The sequence below is a fragment of the Thalassophryne amazonica genome, chromosome 2, assembly GCF_902500255.1.
Source record: "Thalassophryne amazonica chromosome 2, fThaAma1.1, whole genome shotgun sequence".
NCBI classification, from domain to species: domain Eukaryota; kingdom Metazoa; phylum Chordata; class Actinopteri; order Batrachoidiformes; family Batrachoididae; genus Thalassophryne; species Thalassophryne amazonica.
Window position 1 is genome coordinate 76,839,313 of NC_047104.1, and position 24,219 is coordinate 76,863,531.

Below are 24,219 nucleotides of genomic sequence, written 5' to 3' on the forward strand. Positions count from 1 at the left end.
CTGCACTGTAAACAACCTATCTTCACAGTTTGAGGCCCTGTTAACACCCCCCCCCACCCCCCCACCCCCATTCATATGTGCAACACTGCACTTTTATGCATGGAGCCAGAAGCCAGAGGGCTCACACTCACTTTGCGCATGTCATCACACAGCTTCTATGAGGACTACAAACATGGTGGATGCCTGGCTCAAAGGTCTGTGGAGTTTACTTTTCAGCAAAAAAAAAAGTATGTTTCTATCTGTTATCATTAAAAGGTTATTTATAATTTAGTAAAACTTGTACTCAGCCGCCGTATATGACGGCGTCGGCCCCAGAGGTTAAGGCTGATTTTCACTCTATTTGTGTACATAAATCTATCCGTGGGTTTCAAACAGTGTAACCATCACTGTGCATATACTTGCATAAATCCTTTACGTTGGCACAAATGTCAACAAAACATCCACTAGAGGGCACTGGAGACCCTTTTAATAATTGGTTGAATGGTTGAAGCAGTTATAATATTTATCCTGCAAAAGACAAAAAAAAACGGAGGCAGCAATGTATACAGGCACAGTTTATGGGGACTTTAAATGCTTCACTACAAGATTTTATATTTTAAACTCTTGTCAAAATATTCTACCATTGTCAACGGTCTTTGTCATGTCTGTTTACTTATGGGTGTGTCTTGCTTAAACTTTGGCTACACTGCCCCCTCATATTTTGTTAGTATGCTCTGTTTTGTCTGTATCTGTTAGCTTTCACATAACAGACACTTATACAGACAAAATAAATGCAGAGTGCAGATAGAAGGCTCTGTCCATATCTGTGTGTTATGTGCCGACGCGGGTTGAGGAGCGGACCTGCGTCTGACTGAACCCAGCGCTAAATAACCAGAAAGCGGTTCCAAAAAACAAAACAATTTTATTATCCCCCTCTTGTGCAAAACTCGGTGTACAACATAAAGTGCGTTTGTCTGGCGGAGTGAAGGACGGCGCGCTCTCCAGCGCCCAAAGGGATCGAAGCCCGGCGCTTCTGGACTCACATTCACCGCCAAACACCCCCCAGGTGGACACGACAAACTGATTCTGTGAAGGATAGAAGAGGTGAGGTAAGTCAACAGCTACAACTAATATCCTTCAAAGGCACACACTATCAGCAACACATTCAGGTCTGAATTTAAGCTTTATGTAAATGAGCAGCTTCTCACAACAGGTGGAGGATCATCTGTCCGCACGCCACGGCCGTGAGAAGCGAGCTGCACAACTCTCATCAATATTCACATATACTGCGTAACAAAATACCAAATTACTGTTAACACTTATTCAGACAATCAATCACCTCTGATGTGTGCTGACAGCATGTGTCCCTCACCCGTCCTCCTTCACAGGCACGATGTGTCAAACCCAGGCGCGGTCCTCAGCGTCTCACAAACGAACGTCACAAGGTCGAGTTCCCGGCAATTCTGCTTGAATCACTCATGGCTTAAATGCAGAACGCCATCTCATTATCTGCTTCAGCTGAAAGTCTTTAAGTTTGCACGTGAGCATCATCCACAGGTGCTGCAAATCATACTGATGAGGGTGAAGGACTCTTCTGCCAGCACCTTCTCCACAGACAAAAAACAGTTTGCATACCACCTGGAGAGCAAAGAAAAGAAAACAACACAAAAACATCCAGCCAAACCCCCCAACACACAACACTGTGTCCATTTTTGAGCATAAATCAGCTTTATTCTAAATGTCAAAGTGCAGTGATGTGTAGTATAACGCTGAGTGTGTTTACGCACATAGGTACCCTGATTTGCATGATATTTTTGAATCGCAGAGTCGTGTGAATGTTCATACCAGGATAATTTGATAGAAATCGGAATGCTGCAGTATGTAGCAATAATTTTGATAGCGAATTATGTAAGCCTTACCTGCAGGTTTGGCATCTGTCGTGCAGAGACTCTTGCGTTGTCTCAATTTCCATGATCAGAAATCAGATGGAAAAGCCAAATCTAGCATTTTGATTAATGCAACAGTGTCCATTAAGTCTGAAACATTGTTGGATTTGTTGTGAGGTTATACAATCGCCACAGAAATCAAAGCTGATAGTGACATTACTCGTATGTGCTTTTTTCTAAAAGCACTGCATATGATATGGTGTAGCAGCAAAGGCCACACTTTATTTTGCACCAGATTATTAGTCACATTTCCAAACGTGTGTCATGAAGAAGAAAATTATATGTAAGTTGCATTGGCCTTATTTCTTTTTGAAACATGGTGCTACTGATTGATGCATCAAGAAGCAAAATGAATTCAGTTGCCACATCAGGGCTGTGAAAACTCAGCGGATCCGCGGGATTCCGAGGATTTTATCATGGGTGGGTGGGTGGGTGGGGGGGGGTGTTAGTGTTGTACTCTTTAATCGTGATCGTTACTGAGTTTTTAAAATGCTTATCGCAAAGCGGTCTTTTTTTACGACATCATGCAAGTTTTATAAGTCCACGGACACTGATCTGTGTGTTACAGATACAAATCAGTTTCCTCGGATCCGCGGAGATTCGCGGAGGAAAATGCCACTCAAAGCCTGGCTGTTACGACAGTTGTAATGCGGGACTAAAAGTAGCATGTGAACATCGCACACTTTTAGAACTTTCAAGTTTTTAAAAGAACAATTTTGCAGCATGTCTGTGTCACGGAGCGACATCAGACAGAGCGAAGACGGTGAGAAAGACGGTTTGAAAAAGTGATAAGGACAAGAATCCATGGAATTGTTGCTGGCTTCATGAAAAAATACACTGTGGCTTTGAATGAATTTAGGCTACATGAATTTACACAACAATATAAATTAGTTTTTATTAATGTAGACTTTTTTCATGGGAAAAAAGACACTGTGGCTTTGAGTGGATTTACAGGAATTTACACAAGAATGTGTGGCTTTTTACTATAAGGTATGTTATTGATATTTTACCCTGATTTTTAAAATATTCTACAATCTTTAGCTGTGGTTTTTAACATGATTTAACCGTCTTTTCAGTCTTCATGAATTTCATGTAGTTTAATTGTTCTGAGTTAATGCATAATTTGGTTTACAACTTAAATGAAAATCATTCCAGGTCCTACTTCCATATTGTATTCTGTTATTTCAACATGATCATTGATGGTTCAAATGAAAGGTTGAATCTAGGATCATTTAAATATGCACTAATTTTGAGATTTATTCTTCCAGGAGATGTTGCAAATGTATCAATAGATGAAAATTTTATTTGGTTTCTGGGGCCCCACAAGGCCCTAGACCCCAGCTCCTGGGGAGCTGCGCTGAATTGCAGGTTATTTGAGTGTCTTTGCTCAGAATAATAGTAGTGCTATGTGACTAAAAAGATTAATCCAGGTTTTGAGTATATTTCTTATTGTTACATGGGAAACAAGGTACCAGTAGATTCAGTAGATTCTCACAAATCCAACAAGACCAAGCATTCATGATATGCACACTCTTAAGGCTATGAAACTGGGCTATTAGTAAAAAAAAAAGTAGAAAAGGGGGTGTTCACAATAATAGTAGCATCTGCTGTTGATGCTACAAACTCAGAACTATTATGTTCAAACTGCTTTTTTAGCAATCCTGTGAATCACTAAACTAGTATTTAGTTGTATAACAACAGTTTTTCATGATTTCTTCACATCTGCGAGGCATTAATTTTGTTGGTTTGGAACCAAGATTTTGCTTGTTTACTAGTGTGCTTGGGGTCATTGTCTTGTTAAAACACCCATTTCAAGAGCATGTCCTCTTCAGCATAAGACAACATGAACTCTTCAAGTATTTTGACATATCCTAACTGATCCATGATACCTGGTATGCGATACATAGGCCCATCACCATAGTAGGAGAAACATGCCCATATCATGATGCTTGCACCACCATGCTTCACTGTCTTCACTGTGAACTTTGGCTTGAATTCAGAGTTTGGGGGTCGTCTCACAAACTGTCTGCGGCCCTTGGACCCAAAAAGAACAGTTTTACTCTCATCAGTTCACAAAATATTCCCCCATTTCTCTTTAGGCCAGTTGATGTGTTCTTTGGCAAATTGTAACCTCTTCTGCACGTCTTTTATTTAACAGAGGGACTTTGCGGGGGATTCTTGCAAATAAATTAGCTTCACACAGGCGTCTTCTAACTGTCACAGCACTTACAGGTAACTCCAGACTGTCTTTGATCATCCTGGAGCTGATCAATGGGTGAGCCTTTGCCATTCTGGTTATTCTTCTATCCATTTTGATGGTTGTTTTCCATTTTCTTCCACACGTCTGTTTTTTTTGGTCCATTTTAAAGCAGTGGAGATCATTGTAGATGAACAGCCTATAATTTTTTTGCACCTGCGTATACGTTTTCCCCTCTCCAATCAACTTTTTAATCAAACTACACTGTTCTTCTGAACAATGTCTTGAATGTCCCATTTTCCTCAGGCTTTCAAAGAGAAAAGCATGTTCAACAGGCGCTGGCTTCATCTTTAAATAGGGGACACCTGATTCACATCTGTTTGTTCCATAAAATTGACGAACTCACTGACTGAATGCCACACTACTATTATTGTGAACACCCCCTTTTCTACTTTTTTTTAACTAATAGCCCAATTTCATAGCCTTAAGAGTGTGCATGAATGCATGAATGCTTGGTCTTGTTGGATTTGTGAGAATCTACTGAATCTACTGGTACCTTGTTTCCCATGTAGCAATAAGAAATATACTCAAAACCTGGATTAATCTTTTTAGTCACATAGCACTAGTATTATTGTGAACAATACTGTATGATACTCTCATTGTCAAAGCAACATCCCATTCTGTGCTAATCAAAGCAGCAGCAATGTCAGTGTGAATGGCACCACACCGCGGAGGAAGGGATGAGTGAATTTTAACTCCTCTCTGCTCTGTTTACTGCTTGCCATGAACCACGGTCGTCCTCCCTGACTGAAAAAAGTGAATGTTTGAACCAACTTAAGAAAGTGTTACATTTTGTAAAAACCTGAATGAAGTTGTTTGACTTTAACTTTGAAAGTTAAATCAACTCTAACTTACAAACTTAAGTTCAAACAACTTAATTCATTCAGGTTTTTACAAGTTGTAACACTTTTTTAAGTTGGTTCAAACATTCTCTTTTTTGAGTGCTGTCTTCGTGGGAACATTGGCAGACCTTCCCCAAGTAGAGCAGGGTGTGGCTTTGCTTTGAACCAGTGAATCAGTGCTTTGTTGGTTCTTTGTTTTATTTCGCTTTATCTTAACTTTTCCCCGCTAAAACCCTACAGAGCATATGGCTGTGAGTAATATTTGCCTTTTTTATGTTAAACCGACCTGTTATGGTCTTCTGAAACAGTTGATAGTTGTATTTCATAACTTAAAAATGGGACCGATGCTAATACGTTAGCATGTCTGTGGGATTTTCAATGTTAAAGTTAGCATTAAGCTGTTCACATCTCAGCACGTTTGTGTGCATTTGGTTTCTGTATAATAATTAATGGCTCAGCATTTGTTGTCGTAAAAGAGTCAAATGTATTACAAATTGTAATTTTTTTTATTCATTTTTATTTATATATTAATAATAATCTCACTGTCGCGGCCCGCGTGGGCCCCAGGAGAACAATGGAGTCCCCAGGCGGAGGACTATCTAGTACCCCTCCCAGGGACTCCAAAAGGTCGGGTACTCTGCACTGCCACTCGGCCATTAGGCCGAGAAAACAGTGAGAGACCTGTCCCCAACCCAAAGGCATAGGGTCGCGACCCTCTCGTTCACCAGGGTGAACTCCAACACATGGCGACTGAGCTGGGGAGCAATGAGCAATGCTACCCCCACCCACCGCCTCTCCCCGTGGGCAATGCCAGAAAAGTGGAGCACCCAGCTCCCTCCAGGAGTTGGGTACCAGAGTCCAAGCTGTGCGTGGAGGTGAGCCCGACTATCTCTCGTCAGTACCTCTCAACCTCCCTCACAAGCTCTGGCGCACTCCCCCCCATCGAGGTGACATTCCACGTCCCGACAGCCAGAGGCTGTGAGCGTGGACTGGGCCGCAGGGCCACCCGCCCTCGACCGCCACCCAGTCCTCTCTGCACCCGACCCCCATGGCCCCCTCTGCAGGTGGTGAACCCACAGGAGGGCAGGCCCACGTCGCTCTTTCGGGCCCCGACCACCAGGTGCTTGCGCACAAGCCCCAACCCCAGGCCTGACTCCAGGGTGGGGCCACGGCTTCGCCATACCAGGTGACGTCTCGGCCCTTGATATTATACTTGTCATGGGAGCTTCTGAATTACCCTTAGTCTGACCCGTCCCCCAGGACCCATTTGCCATGGGAGACCCTATCAGGGGCACGAAGCCCCCGACAACATAGCTGCTAGGATCATCTGGGTATGCAAACGCCCCCACCACGATAAGGTGGCAGTTCGAAGGGGAGACCGATCACCACCTGGTGGTGAGTTGGATCCACTGGGAGGGGAGGAAGCCGGTCAGACCTGGCAGACCCAAACGTATCATGAGGGTCTGCTGGGAACGACTGGTGGAACCCTCTGTCAGCAAGGTCTTCAACTCCCACCTCTGGAAGAGCTTCTCCCAGTTCCCGGGGGCGGTTGGAGACATGGAGTCCGAGTGCACCATGTTCTCCACCTCCATTGTCGATGCAGCCGCTCGCAGCTGTGGTCGCAGGGTCTCTGGTGCCTGTCGCGGCGGCAATCCCCGCACCCGGTGGTGGACGCTGGAAGTAAGGGATGCCGTCAAGCTGAAGAAGAAGTCCTACTTGTCTTTGTTGGCAGGTGGGACTCCGGAGGCAGCTGACAGGTACCAGCAGGCCAAGCGTGCTGCAGCCTGTGCGGTTGCAACCAACACTGTCTACAGTGTGGGTGGGGAGCTGTTGACCCTGACTGGGAATGTTGTTGGGCGGTGGAAGGAATACTTCGAGGATCTCCTCAATCCCATCGTTACATCTTCCGAAGAGGAAGCAGAGACTGGGGACTCAGAGGCGGACTCATCCATCACCCAGGCCAAAGTCACTGAGGTGGTCAGAAGGCTCCTGGGGTGGATGAAATCTGTCCAGAGTACCTTAAGTCTCTGGATGTTGTGGGACTGTCTTGGTTGACACGTCTCTGCAACATCCCATGGCGGTCGGGGACAGTGCCTCTGGATTGGCAGACCGGACCGGGGTGGTGGTCCCTCTGTTTAAGAAGGGGGACCGGAGGGTGTATTCCAACTACAGGGGGATCACACTCCTCAGCCTCCCCAGAAAGGTCTATTCCAGAGTACTGGAGAGGAGAATTCGCCCGATAGTCGAACCTCAGATTCAGGAGGAGCAGTGTGGTTTTCGTCCTGCTCGCGACACACTGGATCAGCTCTACACCCTCCATCGGGTACTCGAGGGTTCATGGGAATTTGCCCAACCAGTCCACATGTGGTTTATGGATCTGGAGAAGGCATTCGTCCGTGTCCCTCGAGGCGCCCTGTGGGGGGTGCTCCGGGAGTACGGGGTCCGGGGTCCTTTGTTAAGGGCTATCCGGTCCCTGTATGACCGCAGATGGAGCTTGGTTCCCATTGCCAGTAGTAAGCCAAGGCTGTTTCCAGTGCCCGTTGGCCTCCGCCAGGGCTGCCCTTTGTCACCGGTTCTGTTCATTACCTTTATGGACAGAATTTCTAGGTGCAGTCAGGGTGTAGAGGGGGTTTGGCTGTTTGCGGACGATGTTGTTCTGTTGGCTTCATCAAATCAGCGTACACTTCAACCTTCAGCGTGCACTGGGGCGGTTTGCAGCCAAGTGTGAAGCGTCCGGGATGAAAATCAGCACCTCCACATCCGAGGCCATGGTTCTCGACCGTTAAAAAGGTGCTTTGCCCTCTTCAGTTCGGTGGAGTGTCCTTGCCTCAAGTGGAGGAGTTTAAGTATGTCGGGTCTTGTTCACGAGAGAGGGACAGATGGAGCGTGAGATCGACAGATGGATCAGTGCAGCATCTGCAGTGATGTGGTCGCTGTATAGGACCGTCGTGGTGAAGAAAGAGCTGAGCAGGGGATAAAGCTCTCCATTTACCGGTTGATCTGTGTTCTGACCCTCACCTATGGTCATGAGATTTGGCTCATGACCGAAAGAACAAGATCTCGAGTACAAGCGGCCAAGATGAGTTTCCTCTGCAGGGTGGCTGGGCGCTCCCTTAGAGATAGGGAGGGTGAGGAGCTCGGGCACTCGAGAGGAGCTCGGAGTCAAGCCACTGCTCCTCCATGTCGAAAGGAGCCAGCTGAGGTGGCTCGGGCATCTTTTTTGGATGCCACTGCACGCCTAGCTGGAGAGGTGTTCCGGGCGCGTTCCATCGGGAGGATGCCCCAGGGAAGACCCAGGACACGCTGGAGGGACTACGTCTCGCAGCTGGCTTGGGAATGCCTCGGGGTTCCCCCAGAGGAGCTGGGGGAGGTGTGTGTGTGTGGATTGGGAGGTCTGGGCAGCTTTGCTTGAGCTGCTGCCCCCGCGACCCAACCTCAGATGAAGCGGAAGAAAATGGATGGATTGATGGATGGATAATAATAATAATAGCAACAACAACAATAATAGTAATAATAACTAATAATGCTACAAAACAAACAACAGAAAAGATAAAACCAACTAACAATGAACATAAATAAATAAATATAGAAATATGTGTAAATAACTGTTTCGTGTGAACACCTAGTGACTCTTAATCCTCCACTTCATCCCTGTTTTATTTAAGTTTAATGACAATTTGTTTCAGTCAAACCACATCTAAGCTGTGTTTTCACAAAAAAAAAAAAAATGCAGTAAACTGCACATTTGTGTCTTTTTTCTTGAAAAGATCTTATTAAAGATCACATATTACTTTAATCACCCCTTTAAAATACGTTTGTCGACTCTTCTTCTAATATGTTGTCAGTGGTTGAGATAGTTGCTGTAGGCATCTAAAAATGCTCATAATCAGGTGAAACCTGATGGAAATCTCTTTGTGGTGCGTCGGTGATGTATGTATGTGGAAAATAAAACAAAACACTACTCCAGGTATGTTTTGGACGAGAATATGACGTCATAACTTTGTTACAAGGTCAAACGTTGATGTTGCGTGATAAAGGCCTTTTAACAATAACTCACTTAAAGAAATAATGGCAAAACTGACATGTAAGTAACCAACAGTTAAAAACAAAAAATGATTAATCGAAAAAATAAACAACCGATTAATCAATTACTAAAATAATCCTTAGTTGCAGCACTAATTTGTTTTACGAGTGAGAGCATTTTACCCATTAAATGTGAATAAGCCAGTTTTGAGTTTCTCAGTGCCCATGCGTTTTCAAAACGGCTGACAGTGTTACTTTGTGCACAGCACAACAACATTGTCAATTGCTTTAGGCCCTAATTTTGTATTTTACTGACACAGCACCCTTTTGGCGCATTTACCGGATTAGAACCTGTCAAAATACAACAGCAGACAAAGAATTTTTACTTGACAGTTTGAAGTGAGTTTTCTTTGTTTCGGAGGGCTTCATACCCATTAAAATTCACAAGAATATACAAAATTTGACTTGCTCTTTTAAAAAATTTCTTGGGGAGCACCCCCAGACCCCCCATGATCAATAATGTGTTTTTATTCACAGTTTGAAGTGACTTTTATTTGTTTCAGAGGGCTTCATACCCATTAAAATTCACCACAATACACAAAATTTGGCTTACTCTTTTAAAAATGTTCTGGGGGAGCACCCCCAGACCCTCCAGAATCAAGACTACCCGCTGCTCCCCACCACCCTTTTATGTACCTTTATGTTCAGGTTTTGCATTCTTTTTATGCTTTGTCTCTCTCTCCTTAGAGGCTATTTAGAATTGATTTGTATACTGTATAATGTGTTTATTGTATTTATTGAGGAAAAAAGACTGTGTGCCCCCACTATGCCACATTTTAGGGAATTGCTGCCATTGATTTTTGATGGTCTAGTGGTTAAGGTATTGGGCTTGAGACCAGAAGATCCTCGGTTCCAATCCCAGCCTGACTGGAAAAATCACTAAGGGCCCTTGGGCAAGGTCTTTAATCCCCTATTGCTCCCAGTGTGTAGTGAGTACCTTGTATGGCGGCACCTTCACATCGGGGTGAATGTGAGGCATTATTTGTAAAGTGCTTTTAACGTCTGATGCAGATGGAAAATAAATGCAGTCCATTTATGAAAATTTATTGCTTTACCCCATGGTATAGCTTCTATCATGCAATATCTGAGGAGAGCTGACATTTGCCGTTTAGTATACTTATGTATTTTGGGTCAAGGATGAACGCTGCAAAAACACAAAGTTGAAAGTTGAAATTAGCAGTTTTAGCTAAGCAGTAAACAATGGACAGTTTGCTACAATGCACCATGGGAGTTCAGGATTTTGAGGTTTTAAATGTTGCTATTATGGTTCATGTTAGTTCAACAGTGTTGTTTGTGTTATTGATTTCTTGTGTTTTTGTAGTTCAACTGGTTTGGTCAGTTTCGTTAAGTCTCATGTTGCTGTTACCATGAGTGAGTTAAGTCATCAAACTAAAAGCACCTGCTTAAAGCAGCTGTGCATGCAGAAACTGTGAACAGCTGACATTTGCCATTTGGTATGCGTATGCATTTTGGGTCAAGGATGAACGCTGTGAAAATGCAACATTGATAGGACTAATATTTTTGAGGAAGCTATGGATATTAGCTAAAAACACTGAAAAATGGATGGTGCTAACTACTTTCTGGACTCACACGCCATTCCACCAGGGGGTGGTAAGTCATCTTTATATTAAAAGTGTGAGTGTGGTGAGTGATTTTATTTAGTACATTCAAGTTCATGTTAGTAAGTACATAATATAATTGTAAATACTTTAAAAATACATTAATGACACAAGAAAGTGAAAACACTTATTTCCATTCTGGTCCATTCAAAAATCAAATGAGAAAATAAAAGTAAAAATACAATAAAATAATAATAATAATAGTGTGTATATGATATCAAGAACCTAAACAATTAATAAATACATTAAGACAGTCAATTACCATAAGAAATTACATAACTAACAGGAAATAAAAAGGGTGAGTTCCTCTTCTAAAAATTGTTGAGGTCTAAGGTTCGAAAAACATTCTGGACTCACACGCCATTCCAACTCATTATACAAGCTTTGCTTAATTTATTACCATCCTTGAAAAATGTCCGCTACCTATTTTATAAACACGACCATTCTCGAGCTTGTGTTTTGTTAATAATCGCTGGCCTTGAATTATGGCCTGCCTCATTTAGGTCCCGTGTCTGAGCACAGTTTGAAAAAATTAAAGGCTGGGCTTTTAATCATGGTACCCGCTTTCCTCGAATCGACGAGTCTCAGTGCTGAGCTTCATTTCGTACCTCTCTTACTGGGCACGTCCAGACTGCTCTGTTCGGTATGTGCAAAGGGTTTTCAATGGAATACATTACTATGGGGCGGGCCGTTTTGTCCAATGTGAGCGAAAAAGTGTTCTACAAAATTTGTTATATGCAGTGTTTATTACATGGAAAACCATACAAAAGCATTGGGACTTTTGCTTTTGTCCGGTGAGTGAGAATATCCGGTTTATATAATGACGGTTTAGGTGAATTTTACTGTATTCTGTTTATATAACATGTAAATAGATCCTTTAGATCCAAAGGGTGTATCTGTCCAAAAGTGTGTCATGAGTGCAAAATGAGTGTGTGTGAAATGAGTGTGACTGTGAAAAGTGTGAAATGTTCCATTCAACTCACCTACACCTCATTGAATGGAACATTTCATCTTTCACCTCATGAAATATTCTTACCATTGCACTCATAAAAAGTCATTTGTATAATGTTGAACCTACTGATTTCATGTACTGTATTGTCACTTAATGTGTTCATAAGGCTTGGATCAAGTTCCCCTGATTGAGGACTTGGAACAAATATTCATGAGGTCATGGAGGGAGTCCCACCTAAGTGAGATCAGACAGCATCAGCAAACTTATTCATCAGTCAACCAAGTGAGACACTATGGTATCGAGGTAAGAGAAATCATTTGAATTTGAGAAATGAAAAAAGGAAGGCTATTTGAATACTCAGCTATATTTGCATTAAGAATGTATCTTATGCTATTAGCTAACCAATAGATGTACCATACCTATCAAATGTATTTATGTCCTTTGGGGGTATTAGGAATCCCCCTATCCATTCACCTATCTATCCATGAGCCTTTTAAGTGCAACTCTTCCTACACCATTTAATTTCATTTAAACTCTATGCAGTATTAGCACATCATATGAAGACATTCATAAAGTAAAGTAATTACAGTCTCACCTCTTCAAGAGGAAATAATTTGAGTTTTCTGTGTAACTGATGCATCATGATATTGCCCTTGTAAGCGCAACTCCTCTTAAACAACTTTATGGATTTTGATGGAACAGCACATACCTTATGGAGATGTGCATGAAAGAAAACAATTCCAGTCTGACATCTTCAAGGAAAGATAATTGCACTTTTGTAGTTTTTTTTAATACATCATATTTGTCAAGAACATGTATAGAGGTTGAGTAAATTATTAATTTGGGTATTTCATCACTAAAGATTGTCTTCTTCGCTTATATAATATGCACAACCAACGAGTATAGCAGCAGTATTTTATAAGCTTGATGCATCCCCTGAGTGCATACCTCCTCATTAAAAATAATAGTGAACCATTGCTACCACCATCAACTGGCCGAGCAGTCTTAGACTTGTAGGTCTTTAGGTTTTAAAATAAATCAATTATTTGCCTCTCATTTGTTTCCAGAACCCCTCCAGTTTTCATGGGCTTCCCCAGCATCTTGCTTTGCTGCCACACTGTCAACTACCCCTGACCCCCAGCCAGCTTCTCTGGCTTGCCCAACTGGCGGCTTCTTCTTATGGAGAGGGTGTGGTGGTCCTTGGGGAGGTGACATCTTTGGCTCAAGGCCTTCAGCAAACATTCAGTAGGTTAATGGAAGGACAACTTGAAAACACCAACTATGTTGTCATCATTGCCACTGCAGCAGGAAAAGAAACTCAGTCTTGTGTTATAGTCACAGGTGGGGGCTGTTTTTTTAATCCATGCTTCTGTTGTGAATATTTTAAGTCTGTTGTGTAATACTGCTGCATATATAGATTACAATTATGCACATATTGTATGTGTATATGTATTCATATATGTTTGTGTATATATGTAATGTAGGCAAACATCAGTGCCGTGCCCTTACGGAGAGTATGTATTCTCCCAGTGAAGGGCTCAGAGAAATTACCCAGCAACTCTCTTCTGGTTTGGCCCGAGAACTCATACAGTACTGCAGCTCCCTCGGACAAGGTGTGTTCTAACTGTATACCTTTTATTTTCTGGGATTCCACCTTGGCACCACAAGCCAATAAATGGCTTATCAGACTCAAGGCATATGTCTGCCATCACAAGTTATCAACGTGACCCCATCAGAAGAGGTTTTTGTCTCATCAAAACGCCTGACATTACAAAGATAGGTTACACATAGACGGTTTTGTCCGCGGGTAGTACGTAGACCGAAGTTCGTGGTAGTTCCGGCTGTTTTCGCGGTGGAAAGGGGCAGAGCATTTCGCCGGCATTTTGAGCACCGTACTAGCCGCAAATACACGAATAAATCGCCGCTAAATCCGCCGAATAAAACGGAGTTTGATGCCGTAGCATCCGGCACACGTCAGGTAACGGGGGTTAATATTCAGTTCTATCCTTTACAATTGCAGCTTAAGATGCGCGTGAGAACGGTGGTGTTCTGCTGCCGCCGATAATGCCCTGTGTACCGCTGGATTTATCCAGGCAAATCCTGCGTTACTCCAGGAACTTTTGCTTATAGGCACCGCCCCCAGAGTATAATAGGCTGAAGCAGCTGTCAGTGCAGGGGGAGGGAGTGACAGGGAGCTCACCTCTCAGCCTTTTCTTTTCTCTCTTTTTCCCTCCTCAACATGTTGCTTGTTTCCACCACAGGGCTACCCCTGAACCAGACCTCTTGGTAAGTCCTTGCCGCTGCCAATTTTATTTTAGGAGGTATACTGGAGCTTCTCTGCAAAAATATCTGGAGCTGGCTGCGAGTGAGAGACTTGCATGCAGCGCGCTAGCGTTTTTATACTGACCGCCGCCTATCGGCCATTTGGAACGCCGTTAACCGGGAGGTGGCGTTTAGAACAGCGTATTGTCCGCTAGCGCCGCCGTTTTGTCTGCCTCTGTCGCCGGTTAAAACGCCTTTGAGGACGCCGATGTGGGCTCTATCGCCGTTTTACACGCCGTTGGTTAGGGATACAACGCTGGCCACCAATTACGGCGATGTAAACTGCGGCACTACAGGAAGGGGTGGGATGACACGGCGATTAAAAAGTATCAAACGCCGTTGTTTGCATTGTCTCCGTCGTCAGGCCACTTCTCCGGGAGCGCTCCCGGAATTATTCGACATGTTGAATAATTTTTTCGACGATTCCCGGTGAAGCCGGAACCAAATCACGTCCCCGTGCGCCGGCGTTAACTACGGCGTTTGATCCCTAAAACGGCCCAGAGGGGGCAAAATCTCTGCCGGGACGCTTCCGGAAGAGTTTACCGTCTATGTGTAAACGGGGCTTAATCCTGTTAGAAGTCAATAGGTATATCATACAACCAGAGTAACGTCAACTTTACAGTATTTGTGCCTCTATTTGTGGCACTTTTATGTTTGTTTCGTTTTTCCGCTTCATTCGGCACTGAACCAAATGGAGAGTTTACTTTGTGGTTAACAGGTCACAATGACACTCCTAGTTAACACAGTTGTTACAGCACTTATCATTTAGTTATCTGCCTTCTACTGTGTGAGTGCCCACCCCACCCACTTCCTGCTGTTCTTTCACAGGTGCCTGATAGGGCAAGGACAATAGCCGCTTCAGCTTTTGCTCCATTTCACTTTGTGCATGCATTTACATATACCTCTATACTGCTCATTTGCAGGAACATATTAACCCTGTCTTCACTTGTAATGTTCCATTTTGGCATTATATGGGGAAGATATAGGGGAGGTGATGGTCTTGTAGTTAAGCACTGGCTTGAGACCAGAGGATCCTCCTTTCAAATCCCAGCCTGACTGGAAAATCACTAAGGGCCCTTGGGCAAGATCCTTAATCCCCTAGTTGCTCCCAGTGTGTAGTGAGTACCTTGAATGGCAGCACCCTCACATTGGGGTGAATGTGAGGCATCATTTGTAAAGCGCTTTGAGCATCTGATGCAGATGGAAAAGTGCTATATAAATGCAGTCCATTTAAGATAAGACTGTGGCACTGATACTGAAAAGTAAATCCAGAACTATTTGAATACAGATTTATTAATTTGTTAATTTTCTTCCACTTATCTGGGTCCGGGTTGTGGTGGCAGTACATTGGAGGGATTATATTTCCTATATGGCTTGGGAACTCCTTGGCATCCCACAGGAATAGATAGAGGATTTGGCAGAGGATAGGGAATTGTGGGATGAGCTGTTGTTCCTAGCTATTATAAGGCATAAGCTAATGAGGACAAGTGCAGCTTTAACCCTCTGGGGTCCGAGGGCATTTTTTGGACAGTTCACTCGCCTGGCATAAATGGTTTATTATTGCTGTTAAAAGCTCACCCTGCATCCCACAATCAAGTGGTATGTCTCTTTTTTTCAGGACAACCTGTACTTTCAGAATAAGTATGCTATAGTGGTGTTTTATAAGTGTAATAAAGGATTACAATCAGAAATAAGAAAAGAAAAAATAAAGCGGAAATTATTTTCACACACATTTATTCAAAACACACAGCAAACTATAATAAACAACTATTTTGACACTTTATAAAGTTAGTTTGGGGTCTTGTACAAAAGAGTTAAAAAATTAAGGTTCTAACAATAAACACAAATGCACATTTTGAACAATATATACAAGATGGTCTATGCGTTTTGTTTGTCTTTATGCCACATCTCAAAGCAATTTCTGTCTGCTATTACACAAAGGCTTACAACTAGGGTTGGGTATCGAGAACCGTTTTTTTTTCGAGTATCATTAATAAATGATTCAATCCACCAATATCAATAGCCTTTGTGCTTAACGATTCCCTTATCGGTCTTTCAGAGCGGCCATTGTTTTTGAGGGTGTTTGTTGGTAAAATGATCATTCCTCTACGTTGATTACAGACCCTGCAACGGATCTGTAGCTCAGATGCATGGAAAGACATTCATGCCAATAGTGTCTGAAAGGAAATGCTTTTGACAAAAACTACAGATTTTGTTTATTTCTATTTATGTCCAGAGTTTAAGGATCCAGTAACCAATTTCACATTTATTTACTTTATGTCTCAATAAAATGTTGTTCAGTTTCAATTCAATTTCAATTTAACCAGCTTATAAAGCGCCAAATCACAACAAAAGCCGTCTCAAGGCACCTCACACAGAACAGTTCAACATAAAAAATTTAAATAAATAACTAAAAATTTAAAAATTCAAATACATAATTAAAAACAGAAGTAAAAGAATAAAACAGATTAAAAAAAAAACTATTCATAAGAAATAATAAAAATAGGTTTTAAGTCTTGACTTGATCAGTGATCTCTTTTTGAGTCAGAATGTACTAGAACCTACTAGACAAACACCCCGCACTGTTTGGACTTAGTAATTTCTTCTTCACCTGTGAATGTCAGCAATATTAGTCTTTGTTGCCCTATTGGAAAAGCAGACCATAATGTGCTAACATGGGACTTTCATGTTAAGGTAGACATGTCCTGTAATAAAGAACTCTTTAGATATGACTATAATTGTGCAGACTATGAAAAACTATGTAACATGCTCAGAAAGGTTGATTGGTCATGTGTTCTTAACTGTAATGATGTTGACAAAGCATGGAACTTTTTTCACGAGCAGATTAGCATTGCTGTTGCAGAGTATGTGCCATTAGTCAAAATAACTAGTGGTGGTAAAATAAAATAAATCCACCTTGGTTGGTTTGTCAGTTATAAGGTGCATTAGAAATATTTTGCTTTTATCAAGAAACCAAATCTTATCTTAGGTACCAAGACTATGTTAAATTGAGAAATGCAGATTGCAGAAACAAAAAAAATTTGAGCTGCCAAAAAAAAAAAATCTTTGTAAACGGGTAAAAAAGAACCCAAAAGCATTTTATATGTATGTGAATAGTAAAACAAAAAAACAGGTCAAAAATGACCAAACTTAGGGGAGAAAATGGTGTTGTATTAAGTGATAGCCAGGAAATTGCTGTTGAATTGAATAGCTTTTTTCAGTCCGTCTTTGTAAAGGAGGACTAGAACGGAAATGGCGTCGTTCAAACTTAGAAGTATTTTACCTTGCGTGGCATGATGCTATCTTAGACTATAAGCATGCATTATTGGCTTCAAAGCGGACTTACTACTCTGATTTGATCAACAAAAACAAGCATAACTCAAAGTTCTTGTTCGACACGGTGGCAACACTTTTGCATGGACAACCACCCGTAGTTCGCTCTCCTTTTACAGCACAAGATTTCCTGGATTACTTTGGGAAGAAAATAGAAGACATCAGGTTAAACATATCCCTGCATGCCTTAATCCAGCCACTACACCCTGCTATTGATGTGGGCACCACTACTGAGGTATTACCTAGATTTACAGAATTTGACAGTATCTCACTAGGCATGCTGACAAAACTCGTAATATCAACAAAAAGCACAACCTGTTTATTTGATCCTATACCAACAAAACTGTTTAAGGACCTACTGTTGTGTGTTGGGGGGTGTGGCTGGACATTTTGGTGTTCTTTTCTTTTCTTTGCTCTCCAGGTGGTATGAAAACTGATTTGTCTGTGGAGAAGGTGCTGGCTGAAGAGTCCTTCACCCTCATCAACATCATGTGCAGCACCTGTGGATGGTGCTCACATGCAACCTTAAAGACTTTCAGCTGAAGCAGATAATTAGATGGCGTTCTGCATTTAAGCCATGTGTGATTCAAGCAGAATTGCCGGGAAGTCGACCTTGTGATGTTCGTTTGTGAGATGCTGAGGACCGCGCCTGGGTTTGACACATCGTGCCTGTGAAGCAGGACGGGTGAGGGACACATGCTGTCAGCACACATCAGAGGTGATTAATTGTTTGACTACTTGTTGATAGTAACTTGGTATTTTGTTACGCAGTAGATTTGAATTGTGATGAGAATTGTGCAGCTCGCTTCTCACTGCTGTGGTGTGCGGACAAGTGATCCTCCACCTGTTGTGAGAAGCTGCTCATTTGCATAAAGCTTAAAATACAGACCTGAATGTGTTGCTGATGGTGTGTGTCTTTTGAAGGATATTGGTTGTAACTGCTGACTTACCTCACCTCTTCTATCCTTCGCAGAGAGTCGGTTTGTCGTGTCCACCTGGGGGGTGTTTGGCGATAACAGTGAGTCCAGAAGCGCCGGGCTTCGATCCTTTTGGGCGCTGGAGAGCGTGCCAGCCTTCACTCCACCAGAATGACCCTGTTTTAGTTTCTACACTTTGTTTAGCACCAGAGGGTGACACAATAAATTGTTTTTGTTATTGGAACCGCTTTCTGGTTATTTTAGCGCTGGGTTCCGTCAGACGCAGGTCCGCTCCTCAACCCGCGTCGACACATAACACCTGTGGCCCACTCTTGGGCCGACTGTGCTGGAAATTATTAATCTTTCTTTAACTTCTGGCTCTGTTCCTAAATGTTTCAAATCTGCAGTGATTAAACCATTACTTAAGAAACCTAATCTTGACCCTAGTGTATTGACAAACTATCGGCCGATATCAACTCTTATCATTTTTCTCTAAAATTCTGGAAAAAGTGGTGTCACGGCAGCTCGTAGACTATCTTACTGAGAATAATCTCTTTGAGCCACTGCAGTCTGCTTTTAGAACATATCATTCCACAGAGACTGATCTCACTAAAGTGGTGAATGATCTTCTGCTTACAATGGATTCGGACACCACTACGGTTCTGTTGCTGTTAGATCGCAGTGCTGCATTTGATACAGTGGATCATCATATTCTACTTGATAGGCTGGAAAATCATTTTGGGATTCCTGGGAGTGCCCTTGCATGGCTGACGTCATACTTGACCAGTTGTTCTCACTGTGTTTTGTACAGTAACACTACCTCTAACCTTAGTGACATGAAATTTGGGGTTCCACAGGGTCTGTCTTAGGCCCTCTGCTTTTCTCCCTTTATATAGCACCCCTTGGGCATATATTGCGGCGTTTTGGGATTACCTTTCACTGCTATGCAGATGCTACTCAGTTATACATGCCGATAACTGCTGGTAATCACGTTCACATAAAATCCTTAGAAGATTATCTTGCAGCAGTGAGAAGTTGGATGTCTAGAAACTTCCTACTTTTAAACTCTGATAAGACTGAAATGATGGTTCTTGGTCCAGTGAGACATCGACATCAATTTGACCGGTTAACGCTCAGCCTCGGTTCGTGTGTCATACATCACACTGACAAAGTGAGGAACCTTGGGCTAATTTTTGATTCTTCGTTGTCCTTTGGCCTCCACATTAGAAATATTACAAGGACTGCTTTCTTCCACCTGCGAAATATAGCGAAGATTCGTCCCATCCTGTCTATGGCTGATGCTGAGACCCTGATCCATGCATTTATCTCTTCTAGATTGGACTACTGCAATGTTCTATTTTCTGGTTTACCGCAGTCTAGCATTAGGGGTCTCCAGTTGGTTCAAAATGCTGCAACCAGACTTTTGACACAAAGCAGAAAGTTCGACCACATTACACCCATTTTGGCATCCCTTCACTGGCTTCCTGTCCCAGTGAGATCACATTTTAAGGTTCTGCTACTAACCTATAAAATTATTCATGGACTGGCACCCTCATACCTAGCTGACCTAGTTAAACGTTACGTACCAGCCCGGGCTTCACGTTCTCATGGTGCAGGACTACTTTGTGTCCCTAAGGTGAATAAGAAGTCTGCGGGTCACAGAGCTTTCTCTTATCGTGCCCCTGTTCTGTGGAATGATCTCCCTGCGTCAATAAAACAGTCAGATTCTGTGGAGACTTTCGAGTCCAGACTTAAGGCGCACTTATTTTCCCTTTCATATGGCTAGCATCCTGGTACAGTTTTGTTTACGCTTTTTACTCTTTTAATTCATTTTATTATCAATTGGAGCGGGCCGCGGCCTCAAGTTTACCTAAATTCTGGGTCTTTTAGTGAAGTTTGGGGCTAGTGGCTGGCGATCACCTTAGTATTTCTCTGTTTTTCTTGTTGTTTAATGCTGACAAATTATACAGTATTTCTTGTCTTTCTGATGCCTGATTCTGTTTTTTCTCTCTGTTTAAGGTGCAGCTCCATCCAGAGATGGGAGTTGTGTTCATGTTGGCGATCCTCCTGTCCTGTGCGCCAATAGCATTTCTTGTATATTCGTCCGTGAATTGTTCTGTAATTTATGTTTTGTAGCATGGCCCAAGCAGAGGGTCACCCCTTTGAGTCTGGTCTGCTTGAGGTTTCTTCCTCAGAGGGAGTTTTTCCTTACCACTGTTGGGGGTTGGTAAGGTTAGACCTTACCTGTGTGAAGCGCTTTGAGGCAACTCTGTTGTGATTTGGTGCTATATAAATTAATATAAATTGAAATTGATGATGATAAAAGTCTGACATGGTTCAATGATTTCATGTATAGTATTTATGGAGAAGCAGTATGTGATCCTTTTAGTTTTTATGGTGATGTAAATACAACCAATGTACTAGACGATCTATTCTTTTCCCCTGAGGATGTTAGAAAATTACTGATGCCAGTTAATCCTAATAAGTCCATCGGACCTGATGAGGCCCATCCTCAAGGACTTAAAGAGTCTGCCAAGGTTATTTTTATGCCACTTTATTGTATTCTTAGACAATCTCTTGACCAAAGTAAACTCCAGATATTTGGAAACGGGCCACTGTTACTTCTATTTTTTTTAAAAGGTCATAAAGGTGTTGCTGGCAATTACAGGCCTGTGAGGTTGACTTCTCAAGTTTGCAAGTTATGTGAAAAGTTAGTAAGGGAAAAAATATTAAGTAATGATCAGCATGGCTTCCATAGAGGGAGGTCATGTCTGACCAATCTATTGGTCACGCTAGAGGAATAGGTGAAGCTACATGACGAAGGGTTACCTTTTGACGTACTTTACCTTGATTTTAAAAAAGCGTTTGATTTTGTTCCCCATGTGAGTTTAGTTTACAAATTAAGAAAATGTGGTATAGGTGGCAAGCTCTTAAATTGGATCAAAAATTTCCTTAGTGACAGGAGACAACGTGTATGCATCGATGGTGCCCAGTCGCCCTGGATGCAGGTTACTAGCGGCGTTCTCCAGGGGTCAGTCATTGGGCCGGTATTTTCTTTTATTTATTAATGACCTGCTCCCCCACAATTACTTCGAACTGCAAAAATTTTGCGGCTCATACTAAAGTGTATTATCCCATACTGTCCTTGGTCTATAGGAATGATCTCCAAAAAGACATAGATAATCTTCTCTTATGGAAAGACTGGCTGCTTGGGTTCAATGAGCAAAAATGCAAAGTCTTCCACATGGGGGAAAAAAAAATCCGTGTAAAGAGTACACAATAAATAACGAAACCCTGCAAACAGTAACAGAAGAAAAACACATTGGAGTAATTGTATCAAATAACCTCTCTTTTCCAGGCATATTGCAGCATCGGCTGCTAAGGCAAATAGGGTGTTAGGTGTGATTGGTAGTAGATCTAATTGAATCATATAAAATATTTAATGGTTATGAGAATATAGATTATCAAGACTTTTTTGAGTTACGAAGGTATACTGGCCTCCGGGGTCACGAAATGAGCTTGGAGGTGAAAAGAACAAGGTTGAATATCAGAAAAAACTTTTTCACTGTCAGAGTTGTAGAAATTTGGAATATTCTACCTAGCAATGTGGTACTCTCGTCAAGTGTGAACAAATTTAAAAATAGATATGACAGCGTTTATAATAAAAAAAACACCAATGGCACCATGCCATAGTCTGTTTTTATTGTTACGTTTTTATTGTTATAATGTGTCATTATATACTTTCATGTATACTTTTTTACACAATAAATGAATTATGACTTATTATGAATTATAATTATGAATGATGAATTACTGTATGTCCACGGAATCTGACTGCCTCACAGTCGCAGGAAGACCGTTCCACAGAGCAGGTGCACAATAAGAAAAAGCTCTTTGACCCGCAGACATAGAAAACCTGTAAAGCCTACTTTTAGTACACAAAAAATTCACAGTAGGTATCGATAAGGAATCGGATCGATAAGCGGAATCGATAATGGTATTGATATCGATAAAATCTTATCGATACCCATCCCTACTTACAACACAAACCTTTTACTTCCATGGAGTTTGACTACCTCTTGGAATGTGTTCCTGCACTGTAAACAACCTTTCTTCACAGTTTGAGACCTTGTTAACACCCCCTTTCATTCATATGCGTAAATGGCACTTTACAAGTGAGAGTGAGAGGCTTATTCAGCAATATTCCCTGGCCAAGTAGTGAATCATTTCTCTCAGTGACACTCTTTGGTCGACCATGTGAGGTTGTATGAGACCCTCTTACGCTGATCTCCAACGCTGCATTTTTACACATGGAGCCAGCAGCCAGTGGGCTATTCAGATAGCATTCAGATGCCAAAGACTAACACATTGCTTCTACAAATGATCTACCATGTAAAGCCCCTTTCACACCGGGGCTGCTCCCGGTTGCTCCCACTTGCGCCGTGCGATGCCGCGTGGAAGCAGCTCGGTGCCGAGACGATGCAGCTCGGCGCCACAACAGCACAAGGGGCGCAAAGGACGAAGCAAGTCGGGCGCCGAAAAATTAAACCGGTTTAATTTTTTTGGCGTCCTCTGCTCGACGCAGAAAGGAAGTGGTTCCAGCGCAAGCGGGGGCAAAGAGGCGTAACTCGGGGCAAAGAGGCGTTACCCGGCGTGACTCGAAGCCACACCCTCGAAAGACCATGCTACTCGGCGCCATTTCGTGATCGCGCATTGCTGCATTGTTCAGCTGTATATAAACTTTGGATTGTGCGTGTAGTACACCATTATTGATTTTTGACAGATTTTTGTCCCGCTGGACTGTATTGTTTTGGAACTTTTATCCCGCCGGAGGCTGCTGCAGTATTTTTAACTCGCTGGAGTTTCCTCTGCTGCAGTTTTTTTTTTTTTTTTGCCTCCTTCTGTGTTCCTCTTCTCTCAAGCGCTCTGATTCTGCCACAACATCAACTAATGCTCTCAGGGCATTCAGATGCTACAGAAGTGCAGCTTTTGCATGAGGACTATAAAACGACATGATCTGTTTCTGCAAAAACAGTTCACTACTTCCAAGGGCAGCGAGGTGTGTATACTGTGTTCCGAAAACTGGATGAGAGGCAGAAAATGAGGCTATTTAAAGTTTAGAGTGAGGGGGAGCAACTGGCAGCACCTGGCAGCAAAACTCGCAGCGCAACGAGACGTCATCGGACGCAAGCTGACACAGTAATTAACCGGCAATTAACTCCAAACAGCGCGGTTTTTCGGCGGCGTCATGGCGCAATAGGGAGCAACTGGGAGCAGCCCCGGTGTGAAAGGGGCTTACGACTGCTCTGCCTTACCATTGGATATTGGAAAACCATGTGACGGTGAGCCAATTCCAATTGGACACTCACATTGCACACGTCATCACACAGCTTCTATGAGGAGTACAAAGATGGTGGATCACTGGCTCGAAAGTCCGCGGAGTTAACTTTTCAGCAAAAAAAAGTTTCTATCTCATATCATTAAAAAGTTATTTATAATTTAGTAAAAACTTGTACTCAGCTATCATATACGATGGTGTCTGCCCCAGAGGGTTAAAGAAGGTGTTATCTGGTAAACTTTTGAGCTGGGACTTTGGCGAAGGCGGTTGCATCTCCTCCTCCTCTCTTCTCTCCTCTGTGTTTCTCTATCTCTCCTCCAACCTTCAAAGTCCCCACTTCACCAGACTGTGAATTCTTCAAACTATATTGGATTAACCATGGAATTGATCAGCTGGTCTCTGAACACTATTGACACCATTTTTTCAACAAGGAGATCAGGGCTGGGGGCCCCTGCATGCCCAGATGGAACCTACCCTGTGGGCTATGTTCTCGACACCTGGGTGAAGTGGCGCGTCATGTGCTTGGCTCCACTCTCTGTGGAGGATGTTGAAGATTTATTTTTATTTGGTTTTATAGTAGGAGGACTGGTACTTATTGGTTTACTTGGTGCCCTGACCTACCTTAGAATTG

General features: G+C 42.6%; 1 protein-coding gene across 2 annotated transcripts in view; it reads left to right on the plus strand.

Moving 5' to 3' along the window:
* greb1 (growth regulating estrogen receptor binding 1) overlaps window positions 1-24,219 on the plus strand; it is a 118,425-nt gene that overhangs the window by 52,059 nt on the left and 42,147 nt on the right. For both annotated transcript variants that reach the window (XM_034188115.1, XM_034188125.1), the window contains 3 exons: window positions 11,845-11,981; window positions 12,746-13,019; window positions 13,163-13,291. In XM_034188115.1, the coding sequence (XP_034044006.1) occupies window positions 11,845-11,981; window positions 12,746-13,019; window positions 13,163-13,291 (540 nt within the window). The remainder of the gene's footprint in view (window positions 1-11,844; window positions 11,982-12,745; window positions 13,020-13,162; window positions 13,292-24,219) is intronic.